The following is a 26012-nucleotide window of genomic DNA, read 5'->3' on the forward strand; positions in this document are numbered from 1 at the left end:
ATTTTCAAAAGCAGTTCTTTAGACACAAACAGGTTGCACACTGAAGTTGACACATGGTACTCCTTATTTGGGCCAGACAATAAATAGGAAAGTTAAAATTATAGTGGGTTTTTTTTCATTTAAAAAAGGGGAGGGTAGGTGTCATTACTAAAGTTCATTTACATTTTTACTTTCAATTGTATAAAAACTATGTTCCCTATAGAAATGTCATGGTAAACCCCTTAAAAACTCTGAGACTGAGGAAGAAGACATTCTTGCCAATCTTTTTCACACAGAGAAGGCAGAAATACCATAACACTCTGCATTTCAACATTACGGTGCCAAGAGCACAGAGAAATTGCCCTCAGGATTTTGAATATCACAGATTCATGACACAGTCTGAGCCCCTGTTTGAATTACTGCTAGTCAGTGATTTCCATTATCACTGCTCACTAGCACTACTATGTTGCACAAACATACTGAAGCACATTCTTTTGATATTCATGTCTTCTTACCCACTCAGATGTGTTCCACCACTAAGAAGTTATGGGAATTGCTCAGTTGGATGCCACTGAAAAGCAGGGTCTTCTCAAAATAACCAGAATAGAACAGATTTAAGGAAAGAAACAACATAGCCTAGAGTCCTTGTTCAGAGTGAAAAAGTACACAGACCAGCATGGTAGTTCCTAGGATGCTCAGATGACTCAGACTAACACTAGAAACCACCCAGAACAAACATTTACCAAAGTTGTTAAAAATTGTAAGATCTATTGGGAAAAAACCCCACTGAAGATGAAAGCTACATACACATATATATGCCAAGTCAATGAGAACTGCTAGGGGTTTTTTTGACATTTTAGATGAATTTTCAAAGGACAGCATAATTAGATTAGTAAATACACTACAGAACATCGTATAGGCGTTTTATCTTGTAATGGCTCATAACATTAAATCATCGGCCTAACACATAACCTTTAACATTTGAAAAAATATTTTCAGTTTCTATTTTTGAAAAAAAAATCTAAATCACAAATATTTTTGAAAATGTATGTTAAGAAATTAAAAAAAAAAAAAAGACTGAGTATTGTTTCTTACCTATAAATGGTATGGGGAACATACACTTCTCTAACCGGGAATTCCAAAATCTCTTTGTGAGGACGACTACGGCTTTCTGGAAATGGCTTCACTGGTAGTAATTCTGGTGTCAGGCAATAACCAAGGTTTTCTGGAGCTGGGGAAATCTCCACTTTAACTGTTCCTTTAAAAAAACCCAAAACCATCAGCAAAAAAGACAAAAAATAACCAATGTATAATAATACCCCCCGCAATGTGTAAGGTTACATAGCAACAGTGCAGAAATGAAAACCAATTCTTTGGCTTGAAGGCTGGATGAGAATGAAAGCATAGATCAAGCAAGGTCTGCAGGAAGTAACCTACACACATCCCACACATCAGGCCAATATGTAGCTCTTTATGTCTACCCCGTTAGAAAAAACAGGAAAGAAAGAAGGATTGGGTTGATGTTCTAGTATCTCTCATACACAAATAACTCAAAATTTGTCTGGGAGACCAATAAAAGATAAAAGGGCTGCTAGCTAACACAGTTCTCTCTCTCCCCATACTCAGATTGAGCTTTGATTAATCTCTGCCGAAATAGATACCACCCACTAGGAAAGTCAGGCTTGCTGCAGTGAGCAGTTAAAACAGTTCATACTGAAACATTTACTCAAGCATAACTAGACTTTCAATTTAAATTCTCTGTTGTGCTAAGTGGCAACCACTTGGGGAACTCATACTTGTCATTTCTGTCACTAAGCTAAAAAGGCAAAACAGCTTCCCACTCAGTTAATGTTTTTTAAGGTTCCTCTACAAGCTTGAGAGGAGCTTGAACTCTAATTTACACAAAACGACAAAAGAAGTGAGCAGGTTTTTTTGACAGTAGCCAAACACAATCTCTGCTTCTCTTACTGTATTAACTAACAGCGACCCAAAGAGCCAAATAAGAAATGTGTACACATTTTAATCTCCCTCTGTAAAATACGGTCCATTTAAAAACATTGCAGGGAAAGAGCAAGGATCTGAGAAATTTGCTCTAAAGCACTGTCTTCGAACATTTTGAATAATAACAGAAGGCATACAGTAGATACACTTTAAAATAGAGAGGAAAGCAAATAATTCTAGAATATCAAGCTAAATATAAATCTCTACACTTAAACAGAAAAAAAAACCCCTCAAAAGCACCCCTGTCCAGGTAGACACTGGAAACCCAGGAACTTCCACAACAGTACATATTACAGACTTAAACCCAAAGTTAATTATATTTTGGGATTGGAATTTACATAACAATTTGCTATGGAAAAGTACATACATTCTTTTCTATCTAAAATTATATACCTGGTAAAGTCTTAATCCTTCTTTGCAAGGAAGATGATCTCTTGAAATCAGCTAAAAATTTGAATAGATCTTCATCACTGAGCCTGTCTCCTTCCTAACCGGAGAAAGACAAAGATCAATAACTTTACAAAAATACTCCGCTGGCACTGAGAAAAGCTTCTGAGTGAACCATGTCCTAGAGCCAGGCAAAGTCAAGCGGGTTACTCACTACTTGGGCACAGTTACCCTCTGTTCTCACACAAACATCACAACACAGTTCACATGATGTAGATGAAAAATGTGTTAGGGTATCAGAAATAAATAGTATCCAATACCTGTTTAAAGAAGGTGTTGAGAGTCAGAGAAATTGTTTTGAAGTTTGATACTGGATAGTTGTCCTCCGAGTTGAGACTTCTCTCAGAAAGTCTTCTTGCCTGTAGTAATGTTGACCTTTTGTCACTGGCAGATCCTTTTCCTTAAAAGGGAAATTAAATGAAACATCAACTTGCTGTGTTTTGCTTCCGTACAAAGTCTATCAGAATACAAGATAAATCTACAGCTTCCCAGGAACACCAGAGGACAGCAAGAGTACCTAAAATGTTCCACTACTTTTATTTCAGACTGTCTGAAGTAGTGGAAGTCGAGGACACTCGTGATGTTATTTCTGCTACAGAGCACAGGCTAATTCAGATTTTTAGTTCACTGATTCTAAAGCATATTTGTTAACAGTAGTCCTCTAAGCTCTAGAAACAAAGATGGGATGTATTTTGATTGTCCTATATTGCAAACAAACTCAATGTAGAAAAGGGACTTTTACTTCTACAAAGCCAGTGTTCAATGGAAATTTGACCTAAAACATGGAAAAATATTTAGCATACATAAAAATAAATATGCAGAGCTGAAGCAGTGAGCATATTAAGTTGCAAATGTTTACAAATTACTTTGAACCTGTTTTTCATTCTTGATGGCAGAGGACATTGTCTCCCATACATATTCCTAAAAGTTGTTTTGCCTTAGTTAGAAAAGTTAAACAAATACCATTTAAACCTTCGGCCTCAGGTATTTCTCGTTCAAGTGTTGAAATGTTAAAGAAGGTAGTTAGGCTTATGGGTATCCAGGCAAATGGCATTCTGTATTTCCCCAGCCGCTGACAAAAAGCTTCAGCTTGAGTTTTCAGTTTTTCAATCTTTTCTTTTGTCTAAGACAAAGAAAATCAATTGGTTATTTTAATGCTACTACAGATGAGAAAAAAAGGAAATGACATATTTAGTGTCCATTAAATAATTTACATTCTTATCTGTGGTGTTTTCTTGCTACATCACTGCAAGGATCATAGCTATTTTTGATTTATACATCTACTTCTCATTTCTTTTCAATGAGTTAATTTTCATTACAGAAAAGGAGAATGCAGATCTGTTTGCAGTGACCCTCAAGCCCAGCATGAACGATCACCGTAAAACCTTAGCAGGTTCTACTTCCTTAGCAGATAGAGAAACAACATTTCACTGAAAGCAATAGTCGAAAGGTGAGAGGTGTGTGGAAGTTCATCAAACATTGTCAGTCTGCTCCAGGGAGATAAATTATTACGAATTCCTTGAAGAGAACTGATGTTACCTATGGATGATAGCACTGAACTGGATACATACACATTTCAAAAGGTTGTCTGCCTGTCCAAATCCATAACATGTCTCTGAAGTGCAAATATTTCTGCTAACTCCACATTGCAACATCATCTCCTCTGCTCACCCCTGTCAGCTTTGTGACAGAAGGCTTTGTCAGCAATGCTTTTCAAAAGGGTCAGTAATGAAAGTGCACCTTGCCTTCTCATGACTTCTTCCCATCAGTTGCAGACACCAGACTGCTTGCACCATGGATGCACCAAGTGGCTTCCGTCCCAGTGTTCTTGGGATTCTGTCCTATTCCAAAGGCTCTGTGAATTCTCTGGTTTTTTCTCTTGTGCATGTATTTTTTAATGTAAAAAATCTTTATAGTTTACTTACCTTGCCAGCCTCACTTTCTTTAAGAACCATGTAGGGTTCTGCACAGTCTCCAATTTCCCCTTGTTGAAGCACTTTTTCTATCTACAAAAAGAAGCGAAGTATGACAATCAAAAAGAAAAACTATCACCCAAATAGTAACATGTTGCTTCTCTACCAATAAAATACAGCCTGCCTAACTGCTCAATATAGGATTCTTAAAACTGCCTTCATGGAGTAGCCAATACTAAATTTTTACCTGGTTTGTTAGAAAACATGAAATACATATGTGACAATACTGTCAATCAGGTACCTCTTCATTTTTACTGAAATTGGGAAAATTAGCACATTCCAAGTAAGTGGTTTTGGCTAACTCAGTTTCAGAATTAAATTAAGAAAAAAAATGCAAAATGCGCTAAACTAAAGACAAAACATATCCACAGAGTGCAATTATTATTTTTTTTTAAATGGCTTTATTTCAATTTTCTTTATTCAAGTTTATTTCACTCTAAAGTTCTCTTGGGTAAAGATAGGAAATTCTAGGTACTAAGAGGAACTAAAACACCAGATATCAACATAACCTCTTAGCCTGGAAGTCAGCTATACCAATGGACACCTTCACATAAACTATTAAAAAATACCAGAATTCATGTCAGCTACAAGAAATTCATGTTTGTCAGCTCCACAAACTCAGACAACAGGCACAGCTGGGAACAGGAAGAATGATGTTGAAGCAGCACTGTAACATACCTTTATTACTAGGTATATATCTGATGAGGGATAAGTGACAGAAAATATCGCTGATCTTGCCTGAGTAGACAAGTCAATGGAGGGTGTATGAGAACGCAAGAATCCTCTTAATGCATCAGGGTTGAGGTCACAATGAAAATTTTCTGAGATCTTGAAAAGAAAAAGAATTAAAATGTATTGCAAAGAAAAATGCATCAAATGTTATTTTAAAATAAGTCAAAGTAGTAACTAGAATTACAAAATAAACAATTTCAAGCATGCGACTTTGACTGGATTAAAAGACCTGGACCAAACTGCATATGTGAAAAAGTTACATGCTTTTTATAAGTTTTCCTAATTTTCCTAAATTATTACTCAAGCCAATTGAACAAAAATACTGCATGCAAACTTACCTTTTTTCTTTCTTTTATATCATAGAGAGCTATGCATGCAAACAAAGGTTCGATCTCTATATCAAACCTGTTAAGGAAAGACACACAGGACACTGATTAATGACACTCTCTTAGGGCACTGAATGGAAAAAAAAAAAAGAAAAAAAGAAAAAAAGCCTATATTTTGACTGGCACATTAGAAAATACTTAGTACCGGACCTCAGCTCTCTCAAAGTCTGGATGGTTTTTTTATTAGTACATTTTGTTAGATGATTTAAAGAGGAAAAGAAGGGAAGTAAACTGCATGCAATGTACTTTCTGAATTTGTCAGAAAGGTAGTCTCAGATATCATGTGAAAATGATTATACCTTTCTTGATTATTCTTTTTTCTGTTTATCGAGTCCAGTAGCATGCACACAGAGACTGATCTAGTTTGTTGGAAATACGTAACTGGGCTCATTCACAACTTCTTTTACCCTTGACAAGTCAAAGACTTCCATAATGATGGATGGAAACTACTGCTACACTAAGAAGGAAGAAGCAAGCATGCAGACACTTGCAGAACAGGACCCCTGTGGCAATGTAGTAGGGTCAGCAGCAGTACACTGGTGTGAGCTGAAAAATGGTGAGTGAGGCCTGTGGAAGGTACTTACTTCAGGGTCTGCAGCTTCACCAAAATCCGGTTGCCCAGATGTTCCTTTGGGCGATCTGGCACTGGCCGTATCTCCACTGCATCTTCCTATTGTTGAACAGTTATTTTAGTCATCATCAATTGAAAAATAGGTAAATTTCCATACTTACATAAAACCTTGATGTGATGTTAAGTGGGCCACTCCTACACCTTCTCCCCCTGATCAGGCATTTAATGCCTTCAGAGATGAAAGAAAACTGATTTGTATTTCTGAATATTTACATTTCTGATCCATTTCTGGCATTTACACTGAATATATACACTTCTAGGCCCCAAACAAGTGTTACAGAAAAAGGGTAATGTCCTAACACAACCATATCAACAGCATGAGGTTAAGGGAGCTGTAGCAAATCCTCGGGCAATCCCAGGAATCCAAGTACAATGCCCTGAACGCGTGTTTAAGATAGATGACAGGAACCTGCGGTGACATGTGTTCACCATGTTATTATCCAAAGGAGACATGTATCTAGGCCACAAACCCTGTTTTTTGACATTGGTTGCAGTTTTAGCCTTCAACAAGCCAGGAGAGACAGCCTGGGAAGGTTTGTGGGCCAGTCAGCCTCCAAGCTCACCTCATCCACAGAGGGGTAGAGGGTGAGGAGCTCGGCATGCCTGTTGGTGCGCCGTGCCTCCTCATTCTGCCTCTCAAACTCCTCTGCGCTGATGTGCCGCAGCAGGTTTTCCAGGCGTGGGTCTGGCTGCAGGCTGCGCAGGTCAAAGTCAGAGGAGGTGAGGGTGGTCCGCGAGGCCTCCTCAGGCAGAGGGTGGACCTGTCGGGGCCCTGCCTGGTGAAAAATAACACAATGGCGAGCTGTGGCTTGGACACTGGAGGGTCACGAAACATCTCTTGCTTGTCTGGCAGAGAGGGCCTTAACACCATCTCTGCCATGAGGCCTAGTGGCCAGCACAACCCTCCACTTGATGCCATTCCAGACATCCTAGGGTGCTTCCCTTGAGGAAAGCTGCTATATCTGATTGCTCTTCCCCAAGTGAAGAGAATGTACCTGAAAGTTTGCATCACCAGAATCCAGTGTTTCTGACTCAAATGTTTGCTTTTGAAGCGTCTTGTGGAAATCTTTTCGGGATCCCTTGTTTTTCAGGCTATAAATATCTGAATTCCCTTGGTTCCTTTCACAGAGAGTCAAGGCAGCACGAAGAACAGTTAAGGCAAAATAAAATAGAAAAGACAAAAAAAAAAAATTAAGCATCTGGAAAAAAATATTGGGTAAAAAGCAGTACACCATAGCTTTTATGCAAAAATGTGACATTTCACTACTTTTAATTGTTTTATCATACTATTGCAACTCTGTTATGTATATTGAGAGTGGTTAGTAAAAGAAGAAAATTAATTCAGATCACCTTTGAATAGACTGTGAGTCTGAGACAGCAACAAACCTGACCCAAGTATAAATTGAGCTCTGAGCAACACATCAGAGATGGCAATTACTTCATGATCTTAAGGACATGAATCACGACTGTTTATCTCTCAGCAGGCTCTTTGGTCTTGCAGTTATACCTCAAGGAGCCTACCACTCTTATCCTGGACCTAGCTGATATCCCAAGTTAACCACATAGAACAGACTACACCTTTCAAAACCAGTGCCTGGTTTTGAAGAGGGCTACTGCTATGGGACACTGTAACCCCCTATGTAGGCAACATCCCAAAATTTTGCAGCAAGGTTCTAATTTCAAGTTAGATTTTTTTGGCAGATGAAAAAAACCCAGCAGGCACCCTAAAAAAAAAAAAAAATCAGATGCATTCAGAGTTCAATTTTTTCCACTTCAACATGCAATTTGCTAAATGCTTTGATGACCTTTTTGCAATCAGCCTTCTTAGTTACACTGTTTTTCTCTTTTTCCATTCTGTAGCACTTGCAAAGCAATATCTAAACATCTGAGCACTTTCATAAAGCAATTCATTATAAGCAATTATTGATCAGGAAGACATCTTTTTATTACAGTTAGGGAGTAACAGATTATATGCTTTGATGTGTTTTAATTGTCTGCATTTTACTTCTTTACCAGCTCACTGCAAATGAAAACTCAAGTCATAAAAGAGACAATCCCAGCTATCCTTCGATGTGACCTTGATTTGGAACTGTCTTAACCATCCAGAATAAAAAGACAGATATTCTGCACAAGTTTAAGCCATTTCAGCATCCAAAAGAAGTTTTATTGTTATTTTTTTCACCACCTTGGGTGGCAAACATGATTAATGGACAAACCTGCACTAGAGATGTTGTCCTGCTTTTGGCTGGGATAAAGTTAATTTTCTTCCTAGTAGTAGGTATAGTGCTGTGGTTTCGTTTTAGGATGAGAATGAGGTTGATAGTACACTGATGTCGGCTGTTTCTTGGCAGTTTTTACACTGTCAAGGACTTTTCAGCTTCTCACACTGACCCATCAGTGAGGATGCTGGAAGCTGCCTGCTTGGTTAAGCCACATATTCCTGGAAAATTTATATTGTTTTTTTATTTTAAAAAGCATGGTAGCAATTAAAACTCACCAAGAGGCAAATCCTGTTTTAGTGTACATGTCAATTTAATGGCCACGAAATGAATTAAGAAAATAGGACAAGGAAAAAGAACAAAGGACAACTAAAAGGAGAACCAGTGGCACAGGAACAAGCCTCCCATTCAGCCTCAGGCAAAATCTGGGACACAAGGACCACCTCTGCTTATGCCACGCACTGAACACTCTTCATTCTCCTCTTCTGAACCTCTGCATCCATGAATGGAAGAACTCCACTCATCCATAGCTCACCAGACTGTATGTTCAGCAACCTGTCCTGTAAACCTTTGTCTCCCAAGTAGGCAACTACAGGTTTTCCAGCCTTTCTCAACACAATGCAAAGCTTTCTGCAACTGCTTTTTCTCATCTCTCCCTTAATGTCTCTTCTTCCTCTCACATCTATTTTGAGAAGAGTATCCAAGCATAACATGAGACTCCCAATAACCATCTATCACTTGTTTATGTGACACTGCAACATCTTTTACACAGTCTTGCTCTTTGAAATTTTGATTAACTTGCTCTGTTAGCCACAGACACCAAAGCTCAGCTCTCTGGCAGGGCCCTTCATCATGTTTATCACAGAATCAACTGCTCAATAAAGATTTTGAATGCAAATTTCCCTTACCTGAATGAACTAAGTAGTAAAACACATGACAAACGTCTCCCTGCACATGTATTTCTACAGCTCCATTCACATTTCTACAAGCCTGTGTAAGTGTAAAAACATCCATGTTCTATTTTTCACCTCACCTATCTTACTGCTTGCTCCCTTCTCGTGTGCACAAGACAAACCTATACAATGGATCTTTAAAGAACAACATTGGGTGAAGAACCTAACTTCTGCGCTGTGAGTGGTGGAGGTGGAGAGCCTGCAAAGCCCACTAGCTTATTTTTAGTGACTTAGTGGAACAGTTCTGAGAACTCAATCAATTTCAACATCAACCCCAGAGGAAGTCTCTTAATAACCTTCAGCAGCTGTGTTGTCCTTGCACAAGCTGCACAATTAAACAATTCCATTCCTTTACAGCCTCCAGAAGTCAACCGGTAACGCACTGATTGACGATGCACATCGTCAATGAGAAAAACAGGGCCCAGCAAAGGGGCACAACGAAACGGCAGCAAATGTGCCAGCACTCTACCAAAGGCTGCTGCTGCTCCTTCTCAAGAACAGGGCGTGAGTGCAGGAGGGGATGAACAGGAAGCCACACAGAAAAACAGAGCTCCAAAACCATATTTCTGAACAACAGAAGGGGTGATGGGGAAGTAGGCGAACTCCACTTGCACAGAATATCCCTGAGAGTACATAGACAGACATAAAGCACTGACTGAGAGTACTCATTTAATGGAACGAAACTATATTCTAAAATAACATAAAATAAAATAACACAAAAGAACACAATGTAACGCAACACAAAATAATCCAAAACCAAACTAACCCAAACCAAACCAAATTAAAGAATCCTATAAAATCAAATCAAATCTTAAAATAAAATAATTCACTTGTAAGGACTACAGCTCCAATTCTGTGCATTGAGTTACAACGGCCCCAAATGCAGAAATTGCTTACTAATGCAAAACAGTTAAAGGGGGAATTTACACTAATAATCCCATGAATACAATCAATCACTGCTGCAAAACCCCCATAATCCTCAGGTTTTTGCTAGGAGCAGTCCATTTTGTTTTCAGATACCATGAGAAATCAGGTCATCTTCAATTTTATGGGCATGGAGGGGAAAATGAAGAGCATATACATGTAATTTTTATCCCTATTATCTTTCCTTTTAGTGTGATCAAATAGTACTGGTAGTCCTGAGTTAGACAAATCATCATTACAGACAGTTGATGTGAATTTCTTCCCAACTAATTCCTAGACTGCCTGGTAAATAAGAAACAGATGCAACAATATTTAGCTATAGCCCATTGGCTCAAACAAAACAGTACAGCTATATATACTACTGAAAGTAATTTCTTATCTCCAACCACTGATGCAAGTCATTACTCCATAGGATTACTTATAACAGTATGAATCTCCTCTCTGACAAACAAGATCTAAGGTATTTTCTGGTTTATTTAGTTGTATGTAGCTTACTTTCGATTCACAATCAGCCACTCCCGGACATACGTCTGGACACAGTCTCTGACATGCAAGTCCAGCTCAACCCTGGGGAAAAAGCAATGCATGGTAAATATTTTAGTACCTAGGTCATACCTTAAGGACAAAGAGATTTATCTAAACATGCTGTTCAGATAAAGGCCTCTCTATTTGTTCCTCTCCTGTATATTTATTTTGCTGTTAAACCATTGTTTAAGGTGAAAGGATTTCTTCATAGTCCGTGAATTCCCTGGTGCAGGTTTTCGTTACTGTGTTCATAAATTAACAAACATACATTTAACAAAGGTAACAATTTGCCACACTGCAATTCATATATATAAGGCTTAAGTTGCAATAAAATACAGCAAAATAAAAGAAATTGTACTGGGTACCCATCTTTCTGATTTTTTCCAAAACTTGCTAACAAGTGTCAACCTACAGATATATTTTTCTAGATACCTCAGCTCCTGGACTCTTGCAAATGCGTAGTCTCTTGTTTGATTTTGGAATATATATTCTCTTTCTTATAAAAATGGAGAAAATTCTAAAAAGGGACGCCACGTTTTTAATCATATAGCATAATGAAAGTTCAAGATCTAAGAATAAGCTCTAATACAACTTTATGATTTTCAGATAAGCAGGGGGCTGTCAGTACTGCCTGATAGCCTGGATACTGACCATAACTTGCATAGTATGCACTAAATTTGATGTCCATGAATTTGCTGTCATGCTGCTATAGCATAATTCCCCTGCCCCTATTCTAAAAAATTTCAGTGACCAGTGCCAAAAATTGGTTGTTATGTTCTCTGATCCAAGTAAGTAAAAGAGCAAGATACACATGTGATGCAGGGATGGGTGAAAGTTATGATACTTATTAGCAGTTTCCACCCACAACTCTTAACAGATTTGCACCTGATTACCAAGAAGTGGTTTGGATTCATGCAGGACCAAGCCTTGGCAGATACCAGACCACTGTGTGCCCCTGCCACAGTCAGACTGACACAGCACATGGTCACTTTCTGCATGTGTTTCAGGTGGATGTATGTTTGCAAGCAGGCAGTACTGCACATTAACCCAGTTTGGTAAATGGTATCTGTTTCTTGGTCTTGGTGCAGGAGGACACCACAGCCTACAGTAGAGTCTCTGGTGCATGCCACTTCTGTGCTCTCATCTTCCACAACACTCCTTGGAATCTTTCACCAAGGTTTTCTGTGAATGCAATAATACTGATAATGGTGGTATGAAAGGCTAAGCGGGAAGTTGCTGTGTAAAAACAATAAATAAAATTGGCTGAAAGCATATTTGTTGGTGTTGAGCTTTGCCACAGACCCCTTGCAAAACCCTTAACACCACCGTGGTGCAAATCAGGTCTAAAACTGATTATACAATGTGACTCTACACGTGCTCCTACTGGAAAAACAAATACATAACAGCTGCTTCAAGCAGCTGGCATGCTGGGAAGTAACCTTGGAAATATGGGAGAAGTGGTCATCTTATAATTTAAGTTTCTTTTCAAAGTTGGATAATTTTTTACTATTTTTGTCCATAATTTAAATAAACGGGAACTTCAAGCATCAAAATATTCACTGTCTCCCACATCTGTTCTCTCCTCCCCAGTCCACATGAAAACAAGAACTGATAAAGATTGGAGCATTTTCTATGGATAACTTCAAGTGAGAATCATCTTTTGTGAAAATTTTACAAAAAACCTTACAACCTGTATGACTCAAAGAGTTCTCAGGTGACCTGGCATGACACCTTTGCTCTACTGCCTTTGCTGTCCTGAACTTCCTGAGATGCTCTGTGCCAAGACAGAACTTGCAGGGAAAGACATTGCTTAGAGGGAGGGGTTCTCAGCTAATCTACAGCTGGCAGAAATTATACAAACTGTGGGTTCCTGCTTAGCCTCATTGGATTTGGTACACTGGGCAGGAGACACTGAAGAAACACGGCTGTTGTATAAGGGCTCCAGTTTATACAGGTGGCCAGTATAAATTAGAGCTGGCTGTAATAACTTTTGCAGGAACAGGGTGGGATGCGGGTCTACCCTGTGAGCCAAGACACCATTAAGTAAGCCTGTTTGTCCCTTCAGTGTTCAGGTTCAGCACAGCAGAGAATACAGACTGTGCCATTCATTTCCTGAAAAAGCCAGCCACCCATCCGAAACATGTTGCGCTGTTAGCCACCTCTGTAGACACAGCAGTTTGGAGCTAACCTGGTGCTGGTTTCATGTTTATCTGGTTGCAGTTCTCATTCAGTAGTTCTTCTTCAACATACCATTTGCAGTGAAACACTCCTTTGAAGAGTATTTTGTATACAAGGCACAGGACTCTCCTAAACCACATCAGAAAACTCTCCAATGCATCTTTTTTTCTCATTCTGAAAAATTCTGTTGCCCATAGTTTGTCTGTTTATCAAATCAGCTTAAGTATTTCCAGGATGGCCATGCACCAGTATCAATGTATGCTACTTATTTTAATTTCAAAGCTGTTGAAAATAGCGGAGTTATTTCATTACTGCCAGCTCAAAACCAAAAGTGACTACTATACTAGAAATGAACACTTCCTCCCAACCCCCAACCTCGTGAAGTATAACTATTCCCCCTCACTTAGTTACTGAGAAAGAGATGCTCAGTGATCTGATCAATGCCATGTAACACATAGAGGGCAAAAAGAGCGTCTTCAAAACTGTTTTTAAACCTGCAGTGTTTCAAAGGGAGAGAAAGTCTCCTTACCCATCTTCTGGCATAGAGGGTTGCAAAGTCCTGCATTCTTTGGGTGTAAAGACAATGTCCAAGTCATCTTCAGGAAAGTCACCAAGTTCTTGTGCTAGTTCAGAGTCCAAGTTGTTCAGCCGCGTCATTAGGAAGCCTTCAAAATCTACTGGATCTACTGCATCATAAAAGGAAGGCTAATGGAAGGAGTAAAGTGGTGTTTATTTTAGAAACAGGTTTTTAATAGTGTAATTTAGGCTTATTCAATTGTTGTCATTGTTCCATTATTTATTAAACACTGGAAACAGATTTCTAACCTTAGATACAGTGCCACTGCACTTAATGCAGGGAAAACTTGCTAATGAAACATTCAGCTGAAAAAAAGAAAAGGAACAAAGAGAGAAAAGTTCTAAAGTGGAAAGAAGAAATGGAAGATAATACACCTTAATGCAAATTTGAACCTGTTTTCTCTGCAGAGCTATCCTCGTTGCTGGTAGAAGGAGGGCTGACTGAGGTACATCCTGGATGCCCCCAGATGTGTTCTGCTGGATTTGCATGAAGTGCACCCCGTCCCCCTTGCCCAATCCAGGGTATTAATCAGTGTTATGAAAAAGGCACCAGTGAGTAGGGATGACAGAGGACAAGACCAAAACAATAGTGGCAGGCAGTGCCATCTGGCAGGGAGCTGTGAATGTGACGAAAGACACTACCAATACCAAGGCCAAGGCAGTAAGTCTCAGAAATTACACTGAGAGAAGGACCAACTATAAGCACCATGACCGCTGTTGTGAAGATAACACTCATTTGAGGTGCTACGCCTGAAACTATTAGAAATGCTATGTGCTTTCAACTCCAAAAAAACTTGGGAGGCAAGACGTATTTCATATATTTTCCAGCTCTGAATCTTAGTGGTTTGCATCTGATTTGAGTTCTTATGCTACTGGAGTTTTCAAGGATTGATACAGTCACTACACAAAAGGTTACATGGAATTACTAAAGTTATGACTGCAAAACTTAGATATCCACCATTTCTACAGCACATGGCATTGCACCCTGATAGAGAGCAGCTGTATGCAATTCCATTTAATCACCTGTTCCTACACAGAGAACCTGATCAGAAGGAAATTAAACAAATACAAGCTCTGTGACTCATACACACTGTGAAGCTCTCTGGCTCTTTTTATCTGTGTAGTCTCAAAAACAGAGGCAAAAATCTTGTTTTCTATGGTACCTAGAAGTGTTCCATTTACGCATAAATGTTACTTTGCCTGTTAAAAGTGTATGTTTTTCTGTGTGTAGATAAAACTGAGGATTATTTTACTGGATATATAGCCAACAAAAATAGGTTCTGTATGTTTATAAAAATAAAACAACTCTCCATTTGCATACAGAGTCCACCATCTCGTATTGTTAATTTTCTTCACATGTAACAAATAGATCCAAAATACTCAGCTTTAGAAAACCTATAGTTTACATTGAGTTGCAGAAAGGCCAATGACACCTCAGCACAGTATGAGCATTGAAAAATGGTCAGAATACTAGAATAATAGCTTTGGAATAACTTTTTTACTAGGAGGAAGAGATCTAGCAAAAAAGTAGATATCACAGAATCACAAGGTTGGAAAAAAATCTTTTAGATCATTGAGTTCAACTGTACCTGTCCTCTACTAAACCACATCCCTAAGCACCTCATCTACCCATCTTTTAAATACATCCAGGCATGGTGGCTCAACTGCCTCCCTGGGCAGCTTGTTCTCATGCCTGATAAAGGCATCTTTAACTCATCTAACTCATCCTCACAGCTTTTCTAGGCTGTACCCATTAGAATCTCCATCTGCTTTTGGTTGTCTGCAGATATGAAGGGGTTTTGGCTTTTTCCTTTTATAGAGCAGTTCCAGCTATGCAACACATCTTTTGCTCATGAGCACTGAATTTAACCCCAGGTGCAAATATATTCTGTATCTTTAGATGGCTGCAACAATACTCTTGTTCTGAGTTGCCTGGGAAAGTATCAACAGAACAATTTCAAGAGACTATTCATCTTCTTAAAAAGTCGCTTTAATCTTGAAGCTTTGCCGTTTTTCAACAGTCACTTTCAGAAGAATAAGGCTAACACATTTACTTCACTTTTGATGATCTTTAATTGGGCTATACTTAATAAAACAATTGGGGTATTTTTATTCACAGTTTTGCTTTGGTAACACACCCTGCCACACAGAGCTAATGCGTTTAGAAATGGCTTCTGTTTCCTCCTTTTCTCCTACGCCACATTCTCCCCCTTCATAGGTTCACAACAATTCCACATTATTGCAGAAAGCATCTTTGTTTGTAAAGAGCAAGGATTGCAATGCACTGATTAGCATTTCACAAGACCACCTTCTGAAGCTTTCAACCATAAATAGTCAGAACATAAATCAGATAAACTACCTCTATAGTGCTGTCGATGGTGTGTGTGGAAGTAAGGCACCCATCGACCCTTATAGCACCACTGCCTTTATATTCAGTTACTGTGGCTGCTGTATCATTCAACACGTGTTCCGGACCTATCCTCCTCACACTCCAATGTTCTCCACAAATAAAATCTCTAGACCAAAATCATGAAGCCTTCACCCATCATTACTGAGTCCTATTTGTGCGGCAAAGCTCTGGGTAGCTCTGAACTAAAATGGCTCATGTGTAACATGTCAGTCACTGTAGGTAGAAAGATGAGTTAAAGCCAATTAGGGATAAATATGAATTTTGGACCCGTTTTTAGTGTTCTGGAAGTAAAATTGAGAAAGTTAACAAAAATAGAAACATTGTACAGAAAGTCAAGCACATTTAAAAGAAATGTGCTGAAAACCTGTAGAAGCAAAACAATTCAAACTTTTAAGCAAATATAAACAGATAAACAAGACAAGTAAATAAATGTGGTAAATACTCCTGCAAATGATATAGTAGAGACCTCTGAACAAAACTAACCTCCACCCCCCATCCTAATTTCCCCTTTTATAGGCAAACTGCATTGGTGTCTGCATAAATAAAGTTCCTGCATAAATAAAGCTTACCCCCTCTGCCTGTACATTTAAGGGATCAATTGAATTCTCTGAAAAGACTTTTGAGAAATCTCTCTCTCTTTCACTGGTATTTTTATCCAATGGAAAAAACTAAACCTGATGGTAAGTCCATCAAATAACAAGGCAGCCAGCTGAAGAAATATACTGTCCCGTTAATAAATACTTGGGGTAAGCACTACCTCCAGTTTGTACTAAGTGTAGTGCTGAACTGGATCAACAGTTGGGCTCAAATAGCTATTAATTATTTGTTATTTGTCAGCATAATATCCTTGAAGTTCATTTACTGCACTGCCAGTGGGTAAAACTTTACATGCTGCTGTATTTATGTAGATACAAAGATCTATTAAACAGATAATTTACAAAAGATTAAAGTAAAAAACGACTTAAAGTATACAAAAGCATGTAACATATTTTTAATTGCTGAAGATGTAATGACTCACATGCAAAATAATTTTGTTTAATACAATCTAATTTTTGATTAAGAATTGCACTTCCATTCAGAAATCATACTTTTCAGTCAAGTCAAATCCATTGTTTTTCATTTGTCTTCCAACCTTTTTCCAGTTGAAGTGTTAATAATAGATTTTAATCACTAGAAACAAGTGCTTTTGACTATCATAAATTAGACACGTGTAAAAAAGATGGTGAAAAAGGTAAATGCGGGTGGAGGGTAATGGCCTCCCTAAGAACTGGTGCAAATTATCAAAGGCAACAAAGATACCGTTTCAGCTGAGAAGCCAACTCTCCTGTTTGCACACTATACAAGAGTGCAAAACAATTATTCTACAAAAAAATGCCACAAATCATTACTGCAAACATACCTTTTTTAAGAATGATGGATTAGAGGCATGTAGGTTGTGACAGGTCACAAAATGGCAGCTACGGCGCAATACTCAGTAAATGAAATGTTACCAGGTTACTCAAGAGCAGAAGCAGCTTTCTGTGAGTAGAAGAGACTTAAAGCCTTGCAACTGCAACTAGCAATGTTCCTGCAGATTACGGAAGTCAGTGGTGGCGGGAGACCCTGTCAGACAGGAAGTAACTGCTCCCATGTCGTATTTTACTTTTTGTCACAATCACAATCATGCACACAGACTTTTCCTGCTTCTAATTCTTTGGTATAATGAAAATAAGAAAAAAAATATTAAAAGGGCAGGAAGAAGGAGGGTATCCAAATGAGTTTTATTTGTGGGTTTGCAGAATACCCATCTTCTTGAAAGGCAATTAAAAAGATCTAGCATTTTTTCCCTTTGTCATGAGGGCAGTGTCATATGGCCTGGCTTCTTTAGAGGGGGATTACGTGTGGAAAGCTGGAGGTGATTTGAAGACATCTAACAGTCTACTCAATTACATCTGTACCTACCGCGGCATATACTGTAGCATTTCTCATTTAACCTGCTTACTCTGCAGCACTGAAAAACAGGTCAGCGTGGTATCTCTGCTGCTAACTCTGGATGCTGTGTATTAAGTCAAGCTAGCTGAGCCTCTACCATTCCTTTTTATCTCTTTATTCACTGAACTCCTTTTGCTGTGATCACCATCCCATCCATTTACTTCATAGGGTTGAATGTTTCCAGCAAGGAAAGGATGTAATATATTCTGATATTCACTAATTAATGTTGATTTATAGTAGTATGCAGAAAGACTATTTTACACTCCAAGGACATTTTTCAGCTTTTTCAAGTGCATAATTTCCTCAGATCACTGGGGAGTATGTTTTAACAGCGTCGCGCTGAAGCCAGCGGAAAGAAAGACAACTTAAAGGATCATTTAATTTTCCTAAAAGCATTAAACAATATACATGCCAAACCTGTATAAATAAGACAAACCCAGAACTTACCAGATGAAGAGCAGAAAAGCCAGGGGTACTTAAGCTTCGTTGACAGAACTGTGCAAAACCCGGTTGGAGAGTAAATTGCTTTCTTATTTCTGCAGAGGAGTGCCTTTAATTAAGCAGAGAAAAAACAATTATCGCCATACAAATTCCAAGTGCTGGACTTTAACCAGTTTAGTCCGCTGTCCCAGTGCTTAGAAATGTATTTTTATGATGTTCTAGACTCCTCTTGATTTGAAGTTGATGCAAATCTCAAAAAACATTTGCAGTCATACATAATTAAGATTCTGATACTCTTCCAACAGATTTCTATCATTGTATTGCAGCCCTTGCAAATGGGAAAGGCTATGTAAGAAAGAATAAGCTTGCCCTTAAGTGAAATGTGACTGCAACCTGTACAGTAATACTTGCAGATTCATTTCTGCAAAGCAGAGATGCAGAATAATAGAGCAGGGAAAGAAAAATTAACATCACAGAGGAAAATATTTTAATGACCCATTTTAATCAACCATGGGATAAAAACCAGACAGGACCACTCATTGAGCAGTGTCATCCCAGACTTAATAATGAAGTCTGCTGTGAAAAGCACAAGACAAATCAAAGCATGAATTTAAAAATCAGCCTGTACTGTATCAACTGAATATCTGAGGAAAAGACTTTGAACGTGCTAATTCATTTATTTAAATGGGAGCAGAAAGAGGCCGGTACAGAATTCTTTAGAAATCCCAGAGCAAGTACCCAATCTGAAAACTCAGTAATCAGAGTAGCTTGGTCATTTCTCATGGAAAGAAATCAATTCTTATTTGATATGATTTAAGAATAATCTGTCAGGAAACAGTAACAAAACATCTACACTATATTTCACCATGAACATGCAGGTCAAAATTTTTAAAAGATCAAGATGCACTTTAGCAACTTCCAAGTGAAAAAAGGAGGCAGCAACAATTGCAGACAGATCAGAATCACAGAATTGTAGGGGTTGGAAGGGACCTCAAGAGATCATCGGGTCCAACCCCCCTGCCAAAGCAGCTCCCTAGCTCATATTGCACAGATAGGCATCCAGATGGGTCTTGAATATCTCCAGAGATGGAGACTTCACTACATCCCTGGGCAGCCTGTCCCAGTGCTCTGTCATCCTCACTGTGAAAAAGTTCTTCCGCATGTTGGTGCGGAACTTCCTGTGCTCCAACTTGCAGCCATTGCCCCTTGTCCTTCTCCACAGACAACTGAAAAGAGGCTGGCTATTTCCCCTTTTGCCCCACATATGAGATATTTATAAACATTAATAAGATCCCCTCTTAGCCTTCTTTTCTCAAGGCTGAACAGCCCAAGTTCTTACAGCCTGTCCTCAAAGGGGAGATGCTCCAGTCCTTTAATCGCCTTCGTAGCCCTTCTTTGGACTCTCTCCAGGAGATCCCTGTCTTTTTTATCCCAGGGAGCCCAGAACTGGACACAGTACTTCAGGTGGGGTCTGACCAGGGCAGAGTAGAGTGGGCTACGATCCTTTTGATGCACCCCAGGATCCCTTTTCTTCCCATTTGGAAGAGAAATTCCTACTCATCAATGGTATTCCAAAAATCAGAGAGGATTAAATGGGATTTTTTAAAAGGCTCTCAATAATTACATAAACAAGAAGCCATGTAGTAAGGAAATCTTTGCATTCTTTAGTCTATTTTTGCTCTATTTTAAAAAGAAAAGTACTTATACATCACAGTTATTGTTACTCATCTTCTCATTGCACATAATTCTGGATTGTGAATGTACATGGCAAGTGTCGTGGTTTCCACGTTGGGCACCAAAAAGACTGTCGTGGTTTCACCCTGGCTGAGAGCCAAGGTGCACGCAGCTGCCTGCTCCTTAAAGGAAAAGAGCAGGGAAAAGGGGGTGGGGGGGGGAGGGGTGAGAAATAAGGGAAGGGAAAAGGAAGGGGCAAATAACCCCAAAATCAAGAAATTAAGAGGCCCGTGGGTTGGGATAAGGATAGTTTACTAAGATAACAGAAAGATACAATATAACAATGCTAACAGGACTTTAGAGCAAAAATATATGAAGCTGTTGATACACGATGCAGTTTCTCACCAAACCACACAACTCAGGCCGTGCCACCCAGAGCCGTCCCAGAACCCGACCGTCCCCCAAGAACTGCGCATCCCGGAGCCGCCCTCGGCCTTCCTCCTGTCAGCCCCCCAATATCCTGGGCAGGACGTAATTGGCGTGGAATACTCTCGTTGGTCAGTTGGGCCACCTGTCCTGGCTTCGCCCCTCCTTTCTCATGAAGAGCTGAGAAAGTCCTTGACTTTCTGACAGCAATTAACAACATCAGGGTGTTATCAGCATTACTCCCATTTTAACTCCCAAACACAGCATTCCATCCGCTGTTACAAATGAAATTAACTCCATCCTGACCAAAACCAGGACAGCAAGATCTAACATAAAACTCAGATTATTTAAAATTACTATTTTCCTTCAAATTGAGTCAGCTTCTACCCTGCGCAGAAGTACCTGTTAGTGATTTAAATAATAAATGTAGCAGCAGATGTTGGCTCAAAGTATGTTAAAAACTGTGTTACATGAATATCAGGAGTTGCTGCAGTAAACAATGATATATCACTGAATTACATCAGATACGGGCTCATCAGACTCTTTGAAGAGGAAATGGTATGAATTCTCATCTAGAAAAGAGGAACCGTGTGGATTGAGGGCCAAATTTGCTGTCTGTGCAAGCCCAGCTAACTGAGAGAAAATACATTTCTCAAGAGCACCAACATTAGTCCCAGAGTCTGTCCAATATTGAAAGGAAGAACCTCCAAAATAAACCAAGGGAAGAAGAACCCTGTAATCTACATATGGGAATTTCAAATAGTTTAACAGTGGTTCAAGTGATTGATTTCACGTTCTTCCTATCACTGGGAAGAAATACAGTAAGAACAACAGAAGACAGCGAAGTTGGTTTGAAGCAACTCAGAAATAATTGGCAGGATCTACTAGGAGCAGGCTAAGGAAAGACACAGCTGTGAAAAGCAGCTAAACCTAACATACAAATTAGCTACCCTAACACAGAGAAAAGGTGGGTGTTACAGCAAGAGCTCAGCATGGAAAGTTTCAAAAACTTGAAAAGCAAGGTGAAAACAGTGTTATTTCTAGACGGCTCTTCAATAATTCCAGACTGGCTGTTTTCTGATCAAACAGCTACCTCAGATGCTAGTGTTAAATGGTGGTAACGTTAAACTAGCATGTACAGTACCCCAGCTTTTGTGGAGGTGGCAGTCCATCTATGTATGCCATGGCTTTGGGTTGGACCTGATGATCTCTTGAGGTCCCTTCCAACCCCTTTGATTCTGTGACTCTGTGGCCATACTTTTACCCTCCCAGCTTGAATAGCAGCCCTGTCTGATTCCAAGGAAGGCTTACAGCCACTGTTAGCAGCAAGAATGGACTAGCTATGTGGTAAAAATTGGAGGAAAAATGGCAACTGTATCCCATATAATCATGGACCAGTCAGCTGGTCTCTGACACTCGAAAAAGGAAGTAGAGCAACTTTTTGGACAATTGATTTATGAGTAGCTGGAACATTAGGTCCCAAACTGTGGTCTCCAGTTGATGCAAGGAGACCATGGAATCACAGTTAAGATTACAACGTACATCACCTTAGCAATGCCTGTTTATTAATAGTCTGATTATGAAGTGTATGGGGGGCAACTAGAAACTGTGGATTGCAGGAAGCTATGGTCCAAAAGGTTTGTCAGCTATTGGTATATTACTGGCAATTATAAGGTAATGATGATCACAGAATCACAGAATGACAGAATGATAGAGATTGGAAGGGACCTCTGGAGATAATCTAGTCCAACCTCCCTGCCAGAGCAGGATCACCTAGAGCAGGCTGCACAGGACAGCATCCAGGCAGGTTCTGCCTATCTCCAGAGATGGAGACTCCACAACCCCTCTGGGCAGCCTGTCCCAGTGCTCTATCACCCTCACAGTGAGGAAGCTCCTCCTCATGTTTAGGTGGAACTTCTTATATTCAGGTTTGTGTCCATTACCTCTTACCCTGTCCTTGGGCACCATTGAAAAAAGACTGACACCATCCCCCTGACACCCACCCCTCAAGTATTGATAAGCATTGATAGATCCCACTCAGTCTCTAGGCTGAAAAGTCCCAAGTCCCTCAGTCTCTCTTTGAAAGAGAGATGTTCTAGTCCCCTAAACACCTTTGTAGCCCTTTATTGTAGCTGCCTGTCCTTCTTAAACCAAGGAGCCCAGAACTGCGCACACATTTCCAGATGAGGCCTCACCAGGGCATTGTGGAGTGGGAGGAGAACCTCCCTGGACCTGCTGGTCACACTGTTCTTGATACATCCCAGGATGCCATTGGCTTTCGTGGTCATGAGGGCACACTGCTGGCTTATGGTTAACCTGTTCTCCACCAGGACTCCCAGATCTTTTTCCACTGAGCTGCTTTCCAGCAGGTCAGCCTCTAACCTGTACCCCTGCTTGGGGTTATTCCTTGCTAGGTGCAGGACCCTACTTGCCCTTGTTGAATTTCATAAGCTGATATGGATTTATCAGTCTGATATCAGCACGGATAGATACAATAAAAACAAATGCAAACCCTTAAACCTAGGAAGAAAAAACTAATCAAATGCATAAATACAAAAAGAGAAATGAAATAGCCATGCCACAGAAGAAGCTATGAGAGTATACTGGGACATTTACTAGCAAAGTACCATTAGTGAGGAAAAAGAGAAGTTATTTCCGTTTATTTAAGCCAGTGAAACAGTCCTTAGGCTGATGTACACACTTAGAACTCCACAGAGTAAGATGCAATGAAATTTAAAAGGCTTCAAAAGAGAGTAGTCAGAATGTTGAAAATTTTGGGAAGGGTTGAGAACAACAGATGTGTTACAAAAGAGGATTGAGGTGAAAGAGCAGTTGTCTTTGACCATGCAAAAAATAGAAATCTGTAAAGGAAACAGATTAATGTTCATAAGGTGGAGAAGTACTCAGCTTAAATTGAAACAAGAAAGATCTAATGAACTATTAAGAAAAATATTCCTATTGCAATGGCAACAAGATACTGGAAGTGGCCACCTGGTGATACCATGGTGACAACACACAGAGAACACAGATCATGTCTCTGAACTACTTAGAGAACAGGCCCATGGCAACAGCAGCATCAACAGCTCTTCAGACATCTCATCTTGGCACCTGTCCCTTTGTTTGAGATAAAGGGGAAATACTAACTGAAACGGAAACAGTGTAGATTTGGGGGAGGTTTTTATCCACAAAAGTAACTGCTGAATTCGCAGTCAGCATTCACATGGTATGTTGCAAGACAGTGTAAAACCTATGGGAAGATGGAAGATGAAGACAGCCTAAGGGTCTTCTGTATTTTTTAGGTCCTTGTATCCTCCATCATGTTGGAGCAAAGCAGTGTCAATTTGAGTTCATTGCTTCACTTTGTGGCCTTCACCCCACCTGAATGATGATGCTGTACTTTTCTGGGGAAAAAAAAGGAGGGGGAAGGGGAGGGGGAAATAAAAAAAAAGCTGGAAGTCACCAGACCACTGGTTTAAAAACCAAACCGGTGCTGATTAATCAGAATTTCACCAGTGTCTGTCCTGTTGGTTAATGCAATTCCCCTGAATTGCAAACAAGAAGTTGAGACATAGTCTGTCTTGCACAAATACTCTCCAATGCAAAGCGTACCATTTGCATAATTAATTAAAACAGCAGTGTAACCAAAGTAACAGACTACACCTAGAGGTTCTTAAAATCAGTTCTAACTTCTATGTCAAATACTGAGAGGTTTCTCAGGGAAGAACATACTGCAGAACTGGGACCTTGGAGGTTTAGGTTATTGGTTGGAACTAGGTTCAGTATAAGGAAAGGAAGAGAAAATAGCTGTTTATTTTCTCTAACATGTCTTAGACCTGTGGCTGAAACTTCTTGGTTCTGTAATTAAAATTATATAAATGCTCATAATGCATAAAGCTGTTTCTGTAGTTTCACTGTAAATTCTGCTCAACAATATAGTTATTTGAAATATTTAGTTTAAGAGCACACACAATGGGTATTTTGCTAGTATGTAGATAATATGAAAACTTAAACACAGAACAACAATTTAGAAATAAGCCAGAAAACCAACAGCTTTAATCTATTAGTGGAAATCAGAAAAAACCCCCTGATTTTAAAGTGTGCTTCACATACCTGCTGGATCAAGTTATCCAAAGTTACCTACTATTAGAAGTTACTATTAGAAGAGGGAGGCAGGAAGAGTAGTCTTTAACACCCTTACAATCCTTTCCAGCAGACTCTGAGGAACAGTGAGTTGTCTTCCTCAAGAGCTGCATACACAATTAGACAGCAAGGAAAGATGAAAAAATTACATAAAAGGAGGCTATAAGAACTATCCCCAAAGATGAAGAAACATTAACATTTAAATATGTATAGATGGTGGAATGTTAAAGTAAAACAGCGACTTTTGCTTAACAAGTGAAATAGTCAGTCTTGGCTAGCCTGGGGAGTAATCCCTTTCGTCCTACACTGACATAGAAAATTCTCAACTAGCTTTTGGGGTTTTTTCTGGACATAAAACTTCTCTAGTTATAAAATGAAAACACGCAACAAAAACCCCTTGAAGAGAACAAGGTAACGATTACCTATCTCTCTCTTCCACTCCCACACACAAGCACAAAGTTTTGGGCAACAATCCAGATCTTTAACTAGCAAATATGGGAATCTTGCTTAGAAGTTCTTTTCTTACCAGCAGTGGAACTGCCTGTTTTTCTTCTCAGTTTCTAATTACTCCTTAAGGCACGAGAGGTCTGCTTTGTCAGTCACTGCTTACAGCAGTGGTCAATCTGAACTAGGTAACTATTTCCTTGATGGCTCAGTTAACCTATACAACCTCTGGCACACCCCTACTTTGGGGTCTACCACTTTTAAACTCTGTATCGGCTAAGGCAATGAAGATCCTATTCAAGATCATTGAAATTTAACCACAATTTTCTCAAAGGAGAATGTGCAGGAACAAAGAAAGACGACTCCAAAAGGAAACTGTTGACTTTGTGATGCCGGCAGGTTGTTACAAAGTAAAACAGGAAAGGAATCAATTTTAATTTTTGTTCCAGGTCATGCATGCTATCTTTTCAGTGAAGATTTTTCACTGTTGCTCTCTTTCACTGTTTCTCCATAAACACTTATAAAAAAATAATTTTCTAATCCTGGTGGTAGAAGAAAAGGACAGCCATACTTTCATGCCATGCAAAGAAACTGAAGACTAGGATTAGGATTTGGTTTTGATGAACCATGCGTTAATGTCCTTTTTAATCACGGTGCTCCATGGATAATAGAGAAAAGCTATGAATCAACATTTGAGAAGACATTTTTGAATGCACTGTTGACTGGCTGGTTCTCAAAATAAGGGAGGGTTAAGGTATAATCATAGAATCATAGAATCGTAGGGGTTGGAAGGGACCTCGAGAGATCATCAGGTCCAACCCCCCTGCCAAAGCAGCTCCCTAGCTCATATCGCTCAGATAGGCGTCCAGACGGGTCTTGAATATCTCCAGAGATGGAGACTCCACCACCTCCCTGGGCAGCCTGTCCCAGGGCTCTGTCACCCTCACTGGGAAAAAGTTCTTCCGCATGTTGGTGCGGAACT

The 26012-nt window shown here is 39.5% G+C and overlaps 1 protein-coding gene across 1 annotated transcript in view; it reads right to left on the minus strand.

The window, feature by feature from the left end:
- The window catches only part of DOCK8 (dedicator of cytokinesis 8), a gene marked incomplete at both ends in the record, with an annotated part of 90883 nt that overhangs the window by 53502 nt on the left and 11369 nt on the right, over positions 1 to 26012 (minus strand). The window contains 13 exons of the mRNA XM_084278292.1: positions 1075 to 1237; positions 2374 to 2467; positions 2688 to 2827; positions 3391 to 3550; positions 4353 to 4433; positions 5079 to 5228; positions 5471 to 5537; positions 6103 to 6188; positions 6713 to 6925; positions 7145 to 7268; positions 10741 to 10812; positions 13478 to 13653; positions 18353 to 18455. Coding sequence (XP_084134418.1) covers positions 1075 to 1237; positions 2374 to 2467; positions 2688 to 2827; positions 3391 to 3550; positions 4353 to 4433; positions 5079 to 5228; positions 5471 to 5537; positions 6103 to 6188; positions 6713 to 6925; positions 7145 to 7268; positions 10741 to 10812; positions 13478 to 13653; positions 18353 to 18455 — 1629 coding nt within the window. The remainder of the gene's footprint in view (positions 1 to 1074; positions 1238 to 2373; positions 2468 to 2687; positions 2828 to 3390; positions 3551 to 4352; positions 4434 to 5078; positions 5229 to 5470; positions 5538 to 6102; positions 6189 to 6712; positions 6926 to 7144; positions 7269 to 10740; positions 10813 to 13477; positions 13654 to 18352; positions 18456 to 26012) is intronic.

The sequence above is a fragment of the Gallinula chloropus genome (genome assembly GCF_964237585.1).
Source record: "Gallinula chloropus genome assembly, chromosome: Z".
Classification (NCBI taxonomy): Eukaryota; Metazoa; Chordata; class Aves; order Gruiformes; family Rallidae; genus Gallinula; species Gallinula chloropus.